We start from the raw sequence: 18422 nt of genomic DNA, 5'->3' as shown, positions 1-18422 counted from the left end.
TAAGTATCCTTATAGACGAGCTCTGGTTAGCATCAGTAGCTGACGTGAACCTCAGACAGCTTAGCCCGCAATTAATTCCTATACAGACTCAAGGGCTAGAGAAGGGTCAAAAGCCACAGTCTAATTACTCATCTCAAATTTCTCTAAAAGTGAAATTACCATACTCGAGTCACATTTCCTTCTCATGCTCAGTTTGTCAGGCATTTGATTAAAATGTCCAGTAACCTAGTAAACTATTTCTGGATTCAATGAAATGCAATCATGCTGAACAGGTAAAGGTGAACAATCAAGGACGGTTTGGTGATTGGAGTCAGAAAGCTTCCTCAGGTGATTTTATCAACTTGAGTTTTCGATCAGCTGGGCAATGTAAGGGATCAATACTAAGATCCGTCAGAAAATGGAATTTACAGAGATCAACAGTAAATTGTTAACCTGTCATCTCAACGCTTTAAGTGATAATCTCTGCTAATAATTTCCAGATACATATTTCCAGCTCAGATCTTTCCCCTGAATTCCAGAATCACCTCCCCAGTTGCCTGCTTGACATCTTCACTTGGATGTCTAATTAAGTTTTCAAATTAACATCCAAAATTGAGCTTTCCACCTTCAAATTTTGTTCTCTCAAAAAATTTTCCATTTCAGTAAATATCAACTCCCTTCTAAGTCTTCAGTCTAAAACTTTGGAGATAGCCTCAACTCCACCCTCTCTGTCACAAGCCATATCCAGCCCATCAACAAATCACCTCATCTCTTTACTGAGAGTGAATTCAGAATCCAGGCACCTCTCACCAACTGCACTGCTTACACCCTGTCCAAGTCACCATCCTTACTTCTACCCTAGTGTCCAATGCCTCAACACAGCGCCAAAGTGATCCTGATAAAACAGAAATTGTCACTTTCTTTTCAGACCATTTAATGGCTTCCCATCTGACTCAAAGCCTTTATAGTGGCCTCCAAGGCCCAGCATAACCTGTGCTCCCAATCGTTACCTCTCTGACCTCATCTCACACAGCTCTTTCTTCACTCATCTCACTCTAGCCGCACTGGCCCCTTAGTCTCAGACACACGAGGCACTCTCACAGCTCGGTCTTCTGTACGTGCTCTCCCTTCAGTCTGCCCTGCTCTCCCCCAGATAACTGCATGGGTTCTTTCTTTCACCGCCTTTCAAGTCTTCCTTCTTGATCTGTATATCTAAAACTGTAAAATCTACCCCGAGTCCTTTCTCTGCTTTATTTATATATTTATTTTCAGTACACAGTACTATGTATTTTATTTATTTATTTATCTTTTCAATTGTCTAAACCCCTACCCCTGCTACTAGAATGCGTGCTCCACGAGGGCAGAGATGTTATCTCTTTGTTCCCTGGGGAATCCCCAGCACCTCTGAAATAGTGTCTGACACATTAGAGATGTTCAATAAAAATTGTGTAAATGATTAAATGAATCTCAGTTTGAAATGGGTCTCAGCCAGAATGTGGGCCTCCACCATCTCATTCACCAGGTTAATATCATAGATAATAATGCTGAGATGCTGGTTTGAATTCTTGGATCTATTAGCCAGCGACAGGATTTATTCTAACTCATTTTGTTTTGCAATTATGATTAATTTAGAATACAATTTAAACTGGATAAGATTCTATCTACTTTGCCATTTCTAATTTTTTGTGTGTAGTGCCTCATTAAACATTAATATAATTTCTTAATTTATAAAAATAGTGAATAAATATACTAATATGGCATATAGAGTTACAGCAATTTTTTAATACAGTGTTTATGTTTTTACTGTAAGTCTCACAAAACCCTTACCTGTGCAAGATTAGCATAGGTTGTCTTATATTAAGGTGATGATTTAAGTGGTCAAAGTAGACATCTTTAAAACTACTTACGTAACTAAAAATAAATTTCAAAACAATAAAGTAATTAGTAATTTAAAGGTAAAGTCAAAGTAACACAATTCAGGGTTGCTGGCTTGGGTAACCAACTATCCGTTTTTTTATGCCTTGAAGTATATGTGTAAAACATCTTGTGATATGTGCCTAATTCGGAGAGTTTATATATACTTTTAATTGATTTACTAAAATATTCTCTGACACCTGAGTTGATATTGATACTAAATATATCTTACATCTGAAGGTCAGAGTGTCAATTCTCTTTCTAATGTATCTCTGCAGTGCATTTCTAGGTCCCAAAGACCTTTTCCCTTATAAGGAATACAAAGACAAGTTTGGAAAGTCAAACAAACGGAAAGGATTTAATGAAGGATTATGGGAAATAGAAAATAACCCAGGAGTAAAGTTTACTGGATACCAGGTAATGTTTTACTTCATTGTCACTTGCTGTATCTCATTTTTCTGGTTTTAACTCCTTTTTGAATCTTTCTTATATGTACTTTGTAGTAATAATTACCCACCATCCATTTGAAGTCAGAATTCTTTCTGGTTCCAGTAGCATTTTGGATTAAATGTACAGGCATACCTTGCTTTATTGCACTTCACAGATACTGCATTTTTTACAAATTAAAGATTTGTGACAGTGCTACATTGAACAAGTCTGTCAGCCCCCCACCCTTTTTTAGCAGCATTTACTCACCTCATGCCTTAGTGTCACATTTTAGTAATTCTCACAATATTTCAAACTTTTTCATTATTCTTGTAGTTGTTATAGTGACCTGTGATCAGTGATCTTTGATGTTACTACTGTAATTGTTTTGTGGCACCACAAACCAGACCCACATAAGACAGTGAACTTAATTGATAAATGTGTGTGTTCTAACTGCTCCACTAATCAGCCACTTTCCTATCTTCCTCTCCTTGGGCCTCCCTTTTCCCTGAGACACAACAATATTGAAGTCAGGCCAGTTAATAACCCTACAGTGGCATCAAAGTGTTAAAGTAAAAAGAAGAATCCCACATCTCTCACTTCAAATCAAAAGCTAGAAATGACTAACCTTAGTGAGGAAGGCATGTCAAAAACTGGGATAGGCCAAAAGCTATAGGCCTCTTGGTGCCAAACGGTTATGCAAGTTGTGAGTGCAAAGGAAGAATTCCTGAAGGAAATTGAAAGTGCTACTTTGGTGAACACATGTGAATACTAAGAAAGCGAAACAGGCTTATCACTGATATGGAGAAAATTTGAGTGGTCTAAATAAGAAGGCAAGATACATTAAGGTATGTACGTTGCTGGTTTTTTTCTGACATAATGCTGTTGCACACTTAATAGACTACAGTAGAGTATAAACATAACTTTTATATGCGTTGAAAAGCCAAAAAATTTCTGTGACTTGCTTTATTGCAAAATTCTCTTCACTGTGGTGATCTAGAACCGAACTCGCACCGAGGTGTGCCTGTAATTCTTTACCCAAGAGGGTTCAAGTCAAGTGATCACTGGAAAATTGAGGTTGACAGCCCTTTATTTTGAAAATCTTGAGTAAGCTGAACTTTTTTAAAATTAAAATAGAATGGTTATTTTCACAGTCTGTGTTCTTTGCTGTTTTTCAAAAATGTAATTAGCTAATATTTTATTATTTCTTAGGCAATTCAGCAACAGAGCTCTTCAGAAACTGAGGGAGAAGGCGGGAATACTGCAGATGCAAGCAGTGAGGAAGAAGGTGATAGAGTAGAAGAAGATGGAAAAGGCAAAAGAAAGAATGAAAAAGCAGGCTCAAAACGGAAAAAGTCATATACTTCAAAGGTTACTGAGAAACTTTTCCCAGTGTTACTAAATGTTATATGCATAGTCGTTAAAAAGTTTTTAGATGATTTTTAATTCATTCATTGGGCGTGTAGAAATATATTAGCTCTGTGGAGCCTCTGCCTTTAGAGACAGTCATAAATCTGAGGGGAATTAGACAGGTAATCTTAGATGTGATGGTAATTGCTAGTGACTCATCAGGGCTATTTGGCCCTGAAAATACCACCTTCTCAGTTTAGGGGAGAATTATTCTTTAATCAAGTACATAAGAGTAGGTATTCCTCCTATAGTAACTCCCAGATGAGCTCTGAAGAGTTAAGGAATATAGGAGACTCAGTACAGTTTCAGGCTATGTCTAATACTATAGATATAAATATAAAGATACACTTTTTCTTGCTTTTTCTGCTTAAAAGAATGTGCTTTGTCTCTTTATTTGTTCAGTTCTCATATCTCCTGGTCACCTATTCTATGTCAGACACTTGTACTAGGTATACGGTGATGAGCAAATCCAGTTCCATCCCTACCCTATGTAACTTACAGTACAGTGGGTTGGGGATGGGGGTGGAAACAGAGTAAACAAACAGTAAATAAATAGAAACTCTGAAAGGCCCATGAAGGAAATGAATGGGACAGAGAATGACAGGGTATGTGTACCTGTTAAGGTAGAGTGGCCAAGCCTTCCTGAAAAGATAAAGCTTATGCTGACACCTAAAAGAAGAGTATGGGAGGAGGAGCCATGAGTGGCCGAGCAGCAAAGCTCCAAGGCAGGGAAGAGTCAGATACGTCCTGAACTGGAAGGAGGCTGGCGTGACTGGAGAATCATGATCAGGAGGGCGAGGCAGGCAGAGGCTAAATAACAGAGCCTGGTGTGCCATGTTTAGGGCTTTGGATTTTATCCCAAATGTATCAGTAATTTATTGGAGGTTTTAAACGGAAGCATGACATGATCCTCAATGTACAAATTGAAAATTTAAGTTTTTCATGTGGTAATTCAGAAATAACAGTTGAAAAACTATGAGACTGTGGAAGTTGTTAACTTTTTAGAAACCAAAAATGAGATAAATGGATCTTTAAAGATCAAAGATTGGTAGAAGTTTTACTATAATTGGTCTGTCACACAGTTATGAATACATGGATAAATTACTTTCATTTAGATTCTGGTATTTAGTGGCTGGATATACTCAAGAAACTCCTCAAAAACAAGAACCAAGAGTTTATTAGACTAGCAACACTTTATTTTACAGTCTATACAATCAACCCAGCTGGCATACAGGTAAAATTGTAGGAATGCATATTACTTTCTGTACACCTAACCAAAAACATGTCATTTGCCTTAAAAGCTGAGCTTCTATGTAATGTGTTGTAGCACCCTAAATTATTTAAGCTATCTAAGTAACCAAGATATGTAATAGTATGGATATGTGGCTCTTAAATGTCATTATTTCATTACTTGTTGTGAAAACCAGAAGTAATGGGGCTCATAACCTGGGGTAGATTTATAATTTAAAGCAGTGAAGACAGGGGGAAGTATAGCTCAAGTGGAAGAGCACATGCTTAGCATGCACGAGGTCCCAGGTTCAATCCCCAGTACTTCTTTTAAAAATAGTAAGTAAGTAAACCTAATTACCTCCCCCACCAAAAAAAAAAACCCAAAAACTAAAAAATACAACAAAATAAAATAAAAAAAGAAACAAATGCTAAAAATAAATAAAGCAGTGAAGAGGTAAAGACATACTTTACTTACTTACTAAGGCTTATCTATTTTAAATTAAAGAATCATTTCCTTTGCTTTCCTTCAAGATCACAACTTTCATGATCACTTGAGAACCATGATATATTTTTCATATCAACTGAGTAACCTAGCACAACAGTTCTCAAACTTTCACATGCATCAGAATCACCCAGAGGGCTTGTTAAAACACAAATTGCTGAGCGTCACCTCCCCCAGCTCAAAATTCTATTCAGTAGGTCTAGGGTAGAGTCCGAGAATTAAATATCCAGGTGAGGCTGATGTCCCCAATCTGGGAACGACATTTAAAGAACCGCTTACCTGGTATAATCTCACTGCTCTCTTTGGCTTCCCAAATGTTGCCTTTTTGTTGACTATGGTGTTCTTTTTCACATTTGTTTCTTAAAGTTGAATAATCTTCCTTTGCCACTAAAGACCAATGGTTCACAAACTTTTGACTGCATCCCAGAAAGGTCCCACATCCCCTCTACCTCAGCTAATTCTCTTTTTCTGTGAAAAAAAATTCAGTAATCATAATGAAAACCATAGTACAAACACATTTGAGGGAGGTGATGCTATCACTTTAGCAGTAAGTGTATGTATGACACATATTTGAACCATAACAGATACTAGAAAATTATAAGCAAAAAAATATTTTGCATGCAAGTTACTTACTGTATAAAGTAGGGCTAAGCACAGAGCTTCACAACAAACTAAACTGATAGTAGTCATTCTTTTTGGGGGGAGGGAAGGTAATTGGGTTTGTTCACTTATTTAATGGAGGTACTGGACATTGAACCGAGGACCTCGTGCATGGTAGGTACACACTCTACCACTGAGCTATACCCTCCCCCAGATGATGATAGTAAGCCACTAGTCATCTTAGTTAAAAACAGAGATGGAAACAGTTGGGCACACAACCAATTCAAGACCGCACAGATGAAGCCAATGAAGGGTCCTTCCCCCAAGTTACAGGAATTGCGATGATCTGAATATGCACAGTAAGAGCTTTGCAAGGTTACCAAATACAGCTTGGCAGCCAGATTTCTTAATAGAATTCTGAATGTGACTCATTAGCAAAACTATAGTAATGCCTAATTCTAGTTCATGTATACCAAATTATAATACTTATAACAAACTCATTTGTAAGGTTACTCATAAGTATCCTTTGTAAGCACTGTAAATTTTAGGGAGTTGTGTATTAGTATCTGTAGGAACTACAGATCAAAGACTTATTATTTGAGAGTTACTGTATGAAGCAGTTACTACATTTCAGTAATTATACTGTATTTACTAGGAGAGGAGAACAGAAGTATTTCACTTTTTTAATTTTATTTCATTTTATTTCTTAATGGAGGTACTGGTGGTTTGAACCCAGGACCTCATGCATGCTAAGCACGCACTCTACCACTGAGATATACCCTTCCCCCCATATTTCACTTTTTATATTGGCATACTTGATCTTAACTTTAACTTTAAGCACTCCACATTTGGACTATTAGTATTAAATTCCTGCTTTCCCTCCATGTAAAAAATAAAGATGACCTCATTTTAAACTGACATTTTGGGCTTGGTTGGTAGTTTCAGTTAAGTAAAAAAGCAATGTAATTATATATTGTATCACATAGCTAGAAGATATTTTCTTTTTGGAAGTTGCATTTTAAAGTATTGTCTGAGGAAGCTCCGATTTGCTAGTTCATTTCTGTAAGACCAAAAGTGATTTGGCTTAATCAGTTTTGCCTTAGCTGTTATTTGTGATATGCTTACAGACTCTTGAAATTTCTCAAAGAGGAAATATTAGTGAAATGCTACATTTTACTTTCTTATAGGTGCATAGTGGGGCCAGCTGTGGTCATTTTAATGCTGTTCTGCAAAGCATCTCTGGCAGTGAACTATAATTGTATTTTCATCTTCTGGAGTTCGTCCTGATTTCAAATGCAAGATGATAAGAAAAAGGGGGCTAGTTCACCAGTATGGCCTGGAGTTCTTAAATAACTCTCCATAACTTAAAACATTAAAGTTAATTTATATTACATGGTGTTACAAAAGTTTTGTTAAGATCATTCCACGTATACCATTAACCAAACAGCTTTGACAAGTATAGGCAAAATGAATCTCCATGTAGTATCTTGGATGGTTTACCTTGCTTCTTTAGAAGAACCTCGCTTCTGCTATGAAATGATGGGGAATGACAAGGTGACCTTTAGAGTGCCTTCTAGCTCTGTAGCCTTCCCAGAATGTTGTCCATCCAGCTATATTTATTCATTGACAGTGTTCTAGGGTTGTGAATCTTTATTTTCTACTTATACTGTCACACGGCTAGAAAGAGCTAAACGGTCATCTAGTCCACCTCTACTTCCTGTCTAGCTGGTTAAACTGAGGCCTAGGGAGGTGAAATGACTTGCGAGGTCACCTAGCATGGTCTTCACACACTGCATGTTGTATTGGTATATCCTGTATCAAGCCACAAAGACGGGATGTAGGTCAGCTACTTCTGCATTTCTTACTTACACTTGTCCATTTGGATTTCTGCTTTTGACTGTAATTTTTAACTTGTCTAAACATTTAGAAATCCTCTAAACAGTCCCGGAAATCTCCAGGAGATGAAGATGACAAGGACTGCAAAGAAGAAGAAAATAAAAGCAGCTCTGAGGGTGGAGATGCCGGCAATGACACAAGAAACACAACTTCAGACTTGCAAAAAACCAGTGAAGGGGTAAATATATACCTGTAATTTTTCTAATCTATTAACCTAGAAGACATTTTGCCTTAGAACAGGATTCATATCTCAGCATTAGTGAACGTTGCCTTAGTAAATGAATAAAAAAACATTCTCAGCTTGACATGTACGTTCATTCACAGCTCCTGAATAAGTGATTAGATGCTTAGAGTCTGAGGACAAAAGAGAGCCAGGTGGGAATTACACCTGCCTATCAGTTTGGAACTCTATGAACAGGTTTATTCCTTTTTTAAACCAACTTCAACAACTTGAGAGTTTTTTAAAGTAAGGTGTGAAGCATTAAAATTATGAAATGCCACCTCAAAATTTGACAGTTGCATTTATTTTATTATAAAATGAATAGCATGTTCAAAATAGGGCATTTTATACTGTCCTTCTTCCCTAGAGGCAGTGATTCATTTAATATACCCATGGAGATTTTAAATATTTAAATATGTGAATATTGATATTTAAAGTATCCAAAGGGAAAACTTGTTCACTTTGAATCTTGTTAACTTTTGTTAATTAACCTCTGTTAACTTCACAGTCACAGGCAAGTCCATCTTTGTAAAAGTTTTAGTAAAGGCAAATTTTGCCCCTGGTCATTTTCCATGAGTCTCCATAGAGACTCATATGAAGACTAATTGGACAGTGGCAAGTCATTTTAAAACAATGCCCATAGAATATACTGTTACTACTCTTTAAATTCTGGTTTCAGTTGAGTTCTTGCCCACCCTTGTCAATACTGTTTACCTCTCAACTGTCTCCTCCTGCATCCAGTACCAATAATTATTCTCAAGTTAATTTTGTTTCTGACTGTTCCCTTACTCCTCTCACCCAGCTCAGCTTTGCTTTGTCCTCTGCCTATCTTCCTTCTGTTGACCTCACTTCAGTAACTAGTCCTCTGTCACTGCCTTTGCCTGCAGCTCTCCCAGAGACAGAGGCCTGCTAACAGTCACTGAAGGTTTGAGTACCTGACTTGGATTTGATTTTCTTTTTATCTTGCCTGTACCTTCATCCTAGGTAGCTTCCATATGCACACAGCAATCCACAGCTTGTCTCCCCTTTACTGCCAGTCTTATTTCTAGCTGCTCTTTCTGTGACAGAGGAAGAGGCAGTCTACACTCTTACTACTCAGAGTGTGGTCTGCAGACAGGTAGCATCAGCACCCCCGGGGGCTTCTTAGAAATGCATAATCTTAGGCCCAACCCTAGACCTGCCAAATGAGAATCTGTGTTTTAACTAAACCCCCAAGCCATTCGTACGCACATTAAAGTTTGAGAAGCACTGATCTGCACCTTTCTGTTACCAGAGTCCAGAATATCACCCCCTCCTCCTTTCTCCAAGGCCACACCATCAGTTGTCCCCTTTCTCTCCTAGACCTTTGTTTGCTTTTCTCCTGGCTTCTTGCTCTCTGCCTGTAAATGGTATCAGATGTCCCTTAACCTTAAAGATACCTCCCTTCCACCATATAGCCTACTCTTTTCACATTTCTCTTCATCTCTGACTTCTTAAAACAGTTTTCTTTTCTCTCAGTGTCCATTTTCTCACCTCCTACTCATGCTTCAACCCATGGCACTCTTGTTTCTTCTTTGACCATTTCATTGAAACTGCTCTCATAAAGGTCCCTAGTGATCCTCTTGCCAAATCCAGCGTCTCCTCTAGTCTTTATTTCACTCTGCAACATTTAATACCATTAGCCACTTTCTCCTGACATTGCCTCCAGATCACCAGTCTCTTCTTCTCCCAGTTCCTTCTCAGTCTCTTTCTAGAGCACTTTTGTCTGTCTGTCGTGGCACACTTCTACTCTGAAACCTCCCTCTGTGTCCATCTTATGCACTCACAGTTTCAACTGTTACATACTACTGATGGCTTCCCACTCTGTGTCTCTTTCATTGTAGATTCATTTTTCTGTTAGTGAAACAATTTCTACTTTAATATCTTAAAGCACCTCGAGAATAGTTGCTACTAAAAGTGAGAAACAGCAAGAGAGGCAGAGTAGCAGTGGCTCACATTTTTACCGTGTGCCACACCCTGTGCTAAATATTGTGTGTGCATTTAATCCTTACATGAGTCCCAGGAGGTAGCTGGGAAACTGAGGCTGAAAGGATTGGCCCAGGGTCACACAGCTCATAGGAGCTGTAATTTGAAGCAAGAGCCTGAGCTCTTTTTATTTTTAGCCTATTTTTAATATATTTTTATACACAAAAGAAGTATCAAGGAATAAGCATAGTATTCTAAAGAATACCTACTACTTAACCCAAAAACTAGAACATAATGATAACTTGTATCTGTTCACATGTTCTTCCCTGGCCCCATCTTCTTCCTACCCAGAGATGACCACTAGTGTTATATTCATTATTTTCTTTCATTGTCAGAATTTTAACCCCTACCTAACGTATAGGTATATATTTAAATAATAATTGAATTTTGCTTATTTTTGAAAAAGCTTTTTTTTTAAATTATGACATCTACTCACTACTATGCTTCCAAGATTCCTTATGTGTAGAGTGGTTTGCTCATTTTTCATTGCTGTATAATACTCAATTTTACGAGTATACCGCACTTTCTTTATCCAGTCTCCTATTCATGGGCATTTTGGTTGTTCCTAGCTTTTTGCATTTATAACTGTGTTGCTGTGAGCATTCTCATATTTGTCTCCTAGTGCACATTTGCACAGGTTTCTTTAGGGTATGTAAAGTAGAACCGGATGTGCTGAGTCATGAATTTATGGTTTTTAACTTTACAAGATAATGCCAAATTATTTTTCTTGTAGTTGGACCAATTTATACTCCCACCATCAGTGTATGAGTTCCCTGTAACTAACTTGGCATTATCAGACTTCACAATTTTTGTCAATATAGTGGGTGTAAATTATAGTCTTAGTTTGTGATTCTTTGATCAATAATGAGGCTGAGCTTCTTTTCTTATGTTTATTGACCATCCATGTTCCCTCTTCTGTGCAGTGCTTGCTTTTGGTTTGCTGCCCATTTCCAATTGGATTTTTTTTTTCTTATTGAGTTGTAGAACTCCTTTATCTGTTCTGGATTCTAGCTAACATGGGTGGCCATATGCATTACAGATATCTTCTCCAAATTTGTGGCTTATCTGTTCAGTTTCTTTATGATACCTACTAGTGAACAGGCTTTTTTAATTTTATTGTAGTCAAACTTTTTAATGTCAGAAAGATAATGTCTCCTGTATTTCCTTTTAAGATTGTAGAGTTTTGTTGTTAACATTTTAATGTTTAGCCCATCTGGAATTTTATGTATGGTATGAGGTAGGATCCCACTGCATTTTTTCCCATACCATAGCTATTTAACCAGCACCATTTATTAAATAATCTCTCCTTTCCTTTCTGTCATATAGCCATGGGCCTCTCCCTGGGTTCTCTATTCTGTCCCTTTGGTCAGTACTACACTTTCTTAATTATGGTAACTTTATAAGGAATCCTGATATCTTGTAGGGCAAGTAGTCTAATTTTAAACTTCTTTTCAAATATTAAATAGTCATGATCCAGGATAAAAGATCCAAAGGGATTTTTTTTTCTTGATAGGAGAATTTACAGTACATATGCTAAGAGTGATCCAAATATGGAAAGATCACAAAATAATAATGTAAGAAAGAATTGCTGAAGCAGTGCCCTTCAGAAGGCATATAAGATCTAGTGCGCATCTGGACAGGTTACCTTAGCTCATCCACTTAGCAGGAGCGAATGCAGAGTGTTTGGGCACAGGTGCAGGTAAATGGGTACTTGGGGTGAGAGCTTGTAAAAGTTCTCATCTGGTTGCTTCTGTCTTCTTAGGAAGCAAAGTCAACACTTGAGTGAGAACAGGAAGAAGTGTTAGAAGTTTCAAGAGAGAGGAGAAGGAATGAAATAGTTAAAAGAATAGAAGAGTGATTGGACTTGGGAAATAAAGTTGAATTGTCAGACAGCAGTAAGGGCCCACTTGAGGTTAGTGGTCATGAATTTACAGTGAGAACAGTCAGATGGTTGTGTGTTTTCCTACAGGTATATTCAATTGTACAATCACAGAAAGGTGGAGAATTGAATTTAACTAGAATTGGGGTTTGCCCAGAAAGTAGAGTAAAGGAGGGCAGGGTGTACACAAGGAAGGGAGCAATTATAATGATGGGCCGTGGGATCCAAAATATGTTCAGAGGGAAATAAGGACATGAGGAAGGGATAGGATCAACAAATTTTGAGTGTCAGAGAAGTCTTGGAGTTAGAGTACTAAGTAAAGGGAGTGAGCTGGAAAGATAAGTAGTGATAGAAAAGGAAGATGCTTAGAGTTACGGAAAGATTGCAGTAGTTGCTGATAATAGTGCAGGTGCTTTTGATATTTAGAGTGGGATCCACATTACAGGACATTTAGTACCTTTGGCCTCTGCCCGTTAAATGCCATAGAACTTCCAAGTGCTTAAGACAACTTTAAATGGTCCTATAATCTTGCCCCCCAAAACAGTGACTTAAAACAGTGTTTGTAAATACTTTCAGTGGTTGAGAATCACTTTTGTATAACCATGGAAACGAGTGACTGAGGTAGGATGGAGGACAAGATCTTTGGAAAAGAAGAAGTTTAGGAACTAAGAGGCCAGAAAGTCCTGGAAAGACAATCTCTGTGCATTTTGACATCCCAGCAGTTATGACATTGAATGACAGTTCAAGGAGATGAGTAAAATATCTTGGGAATGTAGATTTGCTAATGTCTGACTGTAATTTCCAAGAGGCCCAGTAGAATAGATTAAAGAATTTGGGTTGAAGGCGGGAAGGTTTAAGAGAGACGGATATAAATGAACGTGTACAAAGCTGACTGGGGAGGAGAGTCCAGGAAGTGACAGATGCTCTGGAGCCCACCCTGTGGTAACCAAAGTAAGCAAGGGTATGAAAGGCATAAAGAAAAAGGGTTGATAGTCTCAAGGCAGATGGTAGCATTGAGGTTATGAATATTGGTAAAGGAAGGAGAGAAGAGGTTCTTACAAGGAACCCACGGAATTCTGAGGCTCCCTTTACTTTCAGAGGCTCTCTGCCTACATCCTCAGTCCTGCCGGTGGAAGCACGAGGCAGAAAGGGGCAAGCTCCAGAACACTTGGAGCTTCCCTTCTTGATTCATGTGGCTGCAGAGTGGCGGTGACTAATCTTGGTGGCCAGGACCCCATACAGATCATACATCCGCTGTATTATCTATTGCCATGCAACAAATTACCCCAAAACTCAGTGGCTTAAAATAGCACTTATTATCTAGCATTTTCTATGGATCAGGAATCCAGATAGGTGTAACTTGTTGAGACCTCTGTCTCTGGATCTCTCCGAAGCTGCAATTAAAGTATTAGCAGGGGCTCAAATCATTTTAACGCTCAGCTTGGGGTTGGTCCTCTTCCAAGCTCACTCAAATAGTTGTTGGCAGGATTCAGTTACTCACAGCTACTGGACTGAGGGCTTCGGTTCCTCACTGACTGTTGGCCAAAGCCTCCCTTGGTTCTTTGCCATGTGAGTTTCTCCATAAGGCAGCTCCAACATGGAAGCTGGCTTCATTAATGAAAGAGAGAATGCTAGCAACACAGAAGTCAGCCTTTTGTTATCTAATCTAAGAAGTGACATCCCATCACTTTTGCCTTATTCTGTTCATTAGAAGCAAGTCACAAGGTCCAGAGCACACTCAAGGGGAGGGGATTACACAAGACTATGAATACCAGGAGGCAGGCATCACTGAGGACCATGTCGGAAAGCTGCCCATCCCAGAACCAACTACTGATAACAAGGGAGTTGGAACTGGTTTAGGCCAGTCAGGTTCTACCCATTCCTGGAGCAGGAGTGAAGTCCCCAAATCACAAGGCTATCACATCATTGAGGGGAGAAGCAGAGAATAGAATAAATGTTGGGAGGACAGCCACAGAGTTCACTGTAACCACTAACCAGTGTTCATGCCTTTATTCTTCTTACCCTTGACCTATTGCTGCTTCCACAGTGTAGTGCTGCCTCCTTATGTCTTGCCACTGCCCTTCAGACCAAGCCCAAACTCCTTATTTCAGAATATAAGGATCTTCTTCTCTGACCCCAGTTTATCTTTTCAGCTTCATTTCTCACCATTTACTCTCATTTATTCTAAGCCAGTGGTCATCAAACTTTCTGGTCTCAGGACCCCTTTAATACTCTTAAAAGTTATTGAGGGCCCCAAAGAGTTTTTGTTATAGCTATTGATATTTACATAATTAGAAATAAAAACAAAATTTTAAGATATTTATTAATTTATTTAAAAATAATAATAAGCCCATTACTTAACATAACACATTTTTATGGAAAAAAAATTTTTTGAGAAAAATAACATTGTTTCACATTTTAAAAAATCTCTTTAATGTCTTCTTAAATAGAAGACATTGGGCAGGATTCTCATACCTGCTTCTGTATTCATTCTGTTGTAAAATGTAATTTTGGTTGAAGTATATGAAGAAAATGTGGCCTTACACAGACATGTAGTTGGAAAATGGAAATACAAATATTTTAATAGTCTTGTCAGATCATCGTGTATATTCTGTGATATACACCAGTCCTGTAAGTGGTGGGTTCTTAGAGGTTAGTTACAGAGTGGAATCTGAACCTTTTGTATTGTTTGGTTAAAATCTGTTGGACTGTCTGGTACTTAAAATAGCTTTTACACATTTGGAAAATATTTGTTCCTAGAATTTCCAAATATTTTCATGATGAAATCTTTTTAGTCACATTTATAAATATCACTACCTACCTTGTCAGAGAAATCTTTACGCATTGGGAAGCTGTTGATTGATGAAGATCTAAGTTTTCCAGAATTCTAATTTTCGCTTTTAAAGGCTCAGATTTTATCATTGGCAGCAAATGCTGCTAGTTGTTTTCCTTGAAGTGATAGGTTCACTTCATTATTTTTGACAAAGTGCAAAATGCCCAAGTCTGAAGCCAGAGTTTACCTGTCATCATTTTTTCAAGTAAAAATGGTGCTCCATGGAAAGATCCTAGGATTTCTGCTGCCTCATAACTTCTGCTTTCTGTGTGGGTGGCTTTCAGCTTCATTGCCACCCTGCAGCCTTGCAGTGTGCCTCATATTCAAATGCCTCAGGGGAGAATCTGATTGGATTAGCCAGCCAGCATCCAGTGTAGACGTGGCACAGGGCATGGTGACCAGCACGTTAAGGAACCACTTGTGGCTGCTTGCCCAGAGGAGGTGTCCAGTCTAGCAGACACTCAGCACACTATGTCCAAAACAGACACCATTAAGAATTACCAAGATATTTTTTTGATACACAAATGCAGGTAGACTGATTATGGTATGAGAAGTTAAAAAAATCAGATTTATAATTTGGTTTTCTAAGCACCCATTTGACAGCACCTTGTTTAAGGATACTCCCCTCCTCCCTCCACCCCCCGAAACCCCTAACTTGCCACCAGATTAAAAAAACCATGTCCTTAAGTTAGTCACATTCTGCTACCACCTTCACTTTGGGACGTGAATAATATTCTGAGGCTTCCATGGGACCATCTGGTCCAAAAATAATCTTCAACATGGATTGAGTGGTTGTTACTATGAATTTTCTACCCATGTAAACATAGAAGGTATTGCCTTTCACATTAATATTAATAAAAAGACATTAAAGTTCTTTTTTTCCTTTGAAAAATTAAGTTTTTCATTGTTTTAATGTGTGTCTTCCTCCTTCACAAAGGGGGGAAATCCTTCAAAGTCTGTGAGTATAATCTTATATCTAGTGTTTTCGTTTAAGAAATAATTAGGAGTCATCAGGCACTGCATCTTGCAAGTTCACAGATTTTAAATGTGATTTTTTTTTTTAAGATTGACTTTCTCATTTTGGTAGGAACAGAGAAGGCTAAGAAATGTATCTCTGTTATCCTGAAAGGATGGTAGGTTTAGTAACTTTTCCTATTTGAAGGTTCTGGAGTTATTTATACATGGTATTGTGTGCCGTACAGGATAGGTTTTGGCTACATAACTGAGAACAGACCAATGAGTGAGCACATGTATGCTTACAAACAAGTTCATTCACTTAGTGAAGAGCTGAAGCAGGCTGCTTTTAGAGCAAATCTTTGGGGCCTGAGTTTCCTCCTTCATCCTTCCCATGGGAACATTATTAGGGGGGTTAATGCATTTGGGTTATTGATGAAGAAAACAAAAATAACATCCCTGTGGGGAAGTGTAACCTGACACAATTTAAAGTGGGGCCCAAATTGAAACAATTCTTTCAGGAAACGGAAATATTTTCTTTGTCACATGGATGTAATCTAAGCTTTAAAAGAAATCTAGGCCTTCTTTCTTTTTGTACATCTTGATTTTGTTAACTCATATCTCTTTGAGCCATGTGTCACAAGTAATTAAGTTGTAGATATTATATAGAATAATTTGCGCATTCTGCAAATGCTTTTAAAATTTTAAGCAATTTACCTTTCTGACACCAGAGTCCTCACAAAGATGAATTACCTCAATTTTTCCATTGACTTTATGTATCCCAGCAATACGCCGCCCTAGAATTATAGAGTGCACACTGCTGTACTCTGTGCCCTGCCAGACAATAGACAAAGTTTATTGTTTTTCCCTTTTTTTTAATGGAATACTAAAAATGCCTTAGTTGTTCCTTCATTAGCTTTTTGCACTGATGGGTATAAAGCAAATCCTCAGAGGTTGTTCTTGCTAAATATTGTTAATGCTGCAGTGCAGATTAGAATCTTAGGAAATCCAGTTATATACTGTATAGGTGTGGATAGCTTTTATTGTTTAGTATCCAGTATCATCTAAAGGCTTGTTTTCTTTCTTTTCTTACAGACCTAACTACCATAATGAATGCTGCATATAAAGAAAACCACAAGAAGGTTATACGTTTGGTTGTCTAATATTCTTGGATTTGATATGAACCAACACATAGTCCTTGTTGTCATTGACAGAACCCCAGTTTGTATGTACATTATTCACATTCCTCTCTGTTGTGTTTGGGGGAAAGAAAGACATTTTAGCCTTTTTTAAAGGTTATTGATTTAATTTCATGTTATTTGGTTGCATGAAGTTGCCCTTAACCACTAAGGATTATCAAGATTTTTGCACAAGCTTATACATGTCTAGGATTCTTTATCAAGGCAGTTACATTCATCACTCCTGCCTTTATTCCGCCATCACCAAACACTCAGTTATAATACAAATTAGCATTTTTTTGAAACGACCACTCAACATAATGCTTAAGGGATTTCTTCTCTGTGACAGAACCCAGGAACCAATTCCTAGATATATAACGTTGGCATATTGAAGATAAACTTAAAATTGTCCTTCAGTTTTGAGGCCATGTGTAAAGTTTAATCATACTGTAAAATATCTATTCTGTATTAGAAATAGCTAGTTGACAGCTGATACTTCTCAAAACTCATGTTGTTACGTACACAGACTCAGTTTCTATATGTGAATTAGTGAGTCATTTTGTGTTACTCCAAAATAAAGGCAATGATTTATTTTTTTCCCAATGCCAAGACAATTTGAGCTAAAAACTCAAGGTGGATACTTTACATTTTAAAGCTGGAATCAGCAGTAGCCCTATGGGAAATCAGACAGAGCGTTGACTTTTAAAATAGACTTTTAAAATGAACAGTTTTCTTTTGGAACTAGAATTAGAATAGTTAATATTCATCCACAAACCATTATTATGTGTACATTATTGTTGCTATTGTGATAATAGAGAATTTTATTTATTTTTATGCCAGCTTATATTGTGAGAACACATTTAGTCAGTTTGGGTTTTATCAATCCTGTTATGCTTGTCCTTGGATCATCTTTCGCGTATTCGAGGTTTGTAGTTGAAAAGTTTACTGTAAAAAAAAAAATCAAAAACAAAAAAATGTATTGTTTTTACAGAATAAATTTATTGGAATGTGTACTGGGAGTAAGATTTGAGGCTGTAAACAACTAAGTTAGTGTAATTTGGCTTCATATATGTAATGTGAGGTATTAATGTAATTCATATATTAAAGCAAAAAATTGCTAACAGCAAGTTGACAATAGAATCAAGCGCAGGTGAGGGTTTTCTTTTTCTCTTTTTAAAACTCTATGGGTTTTAGGTTTTTTTATAAACACTGTGTGGGAGGGAAGAATTGGCTACGTGATTGCTTGCACATCTGAGATACTTACCAGCTCAGTGGACCCTAAATTCACACACTTGACATTATCCATGCATTGATTTGGACCCCGTTTTCGTTTGGATTTCTTATTTTGGTGAAGAGCTAGTAAATAACATGAAGAAAAAATGTGAGAAGCTCTAAAG

At 37.6% G+C, this 18422-nt stretch overlaps 1 protein-coding gene across 1 annotated transcript in view; it reads left to right on the top strand.

Moving 5' to 3' along the window:
• HDGFL3 (HDGF like 3) overlaps positions 1-18165 on the top strand; it is a 56211-nt gene extending 38046 nt beyond the window's left edge. The window contains exons 3-6 of the mRNA XM_072950885.1: positions 2172-2310; positions 3532-3690; positions 7989-8135; positions 16943-18165. Of these exons, the coding sequence (XP_072806986.1) occupies positions 2172-2310; positions 3532-3690; positions 7989-8135; positions 16943-16948 (451 nt within the window). The 3' untranslated portion in view covers positions 16949-18165. The remainder of the gene's footprint in view (positions 1-2171; positions 2311-3531; positions 3691-7988; positions 8136-16942) is intronic.
• Positions 18166-18422: the final 257 nt, after the last annotated feature.

Source organism: Vicugna pacos, chromosome 27, assembly GCF_048564905.1.
Source record: "Vicugna pacos chromosome 27, VicPac4, whole genome shotgun sequence".
Classification (NCBI taxonomy): Eukaryota; Metazoa; Chordata; class Mammalia; order Artiodactyla; family Camelidae; genus Vicugna; species Vicugna pacos.
This window is presented reverse-complemented; position numbering and strand designations above follow the sequence as displayed.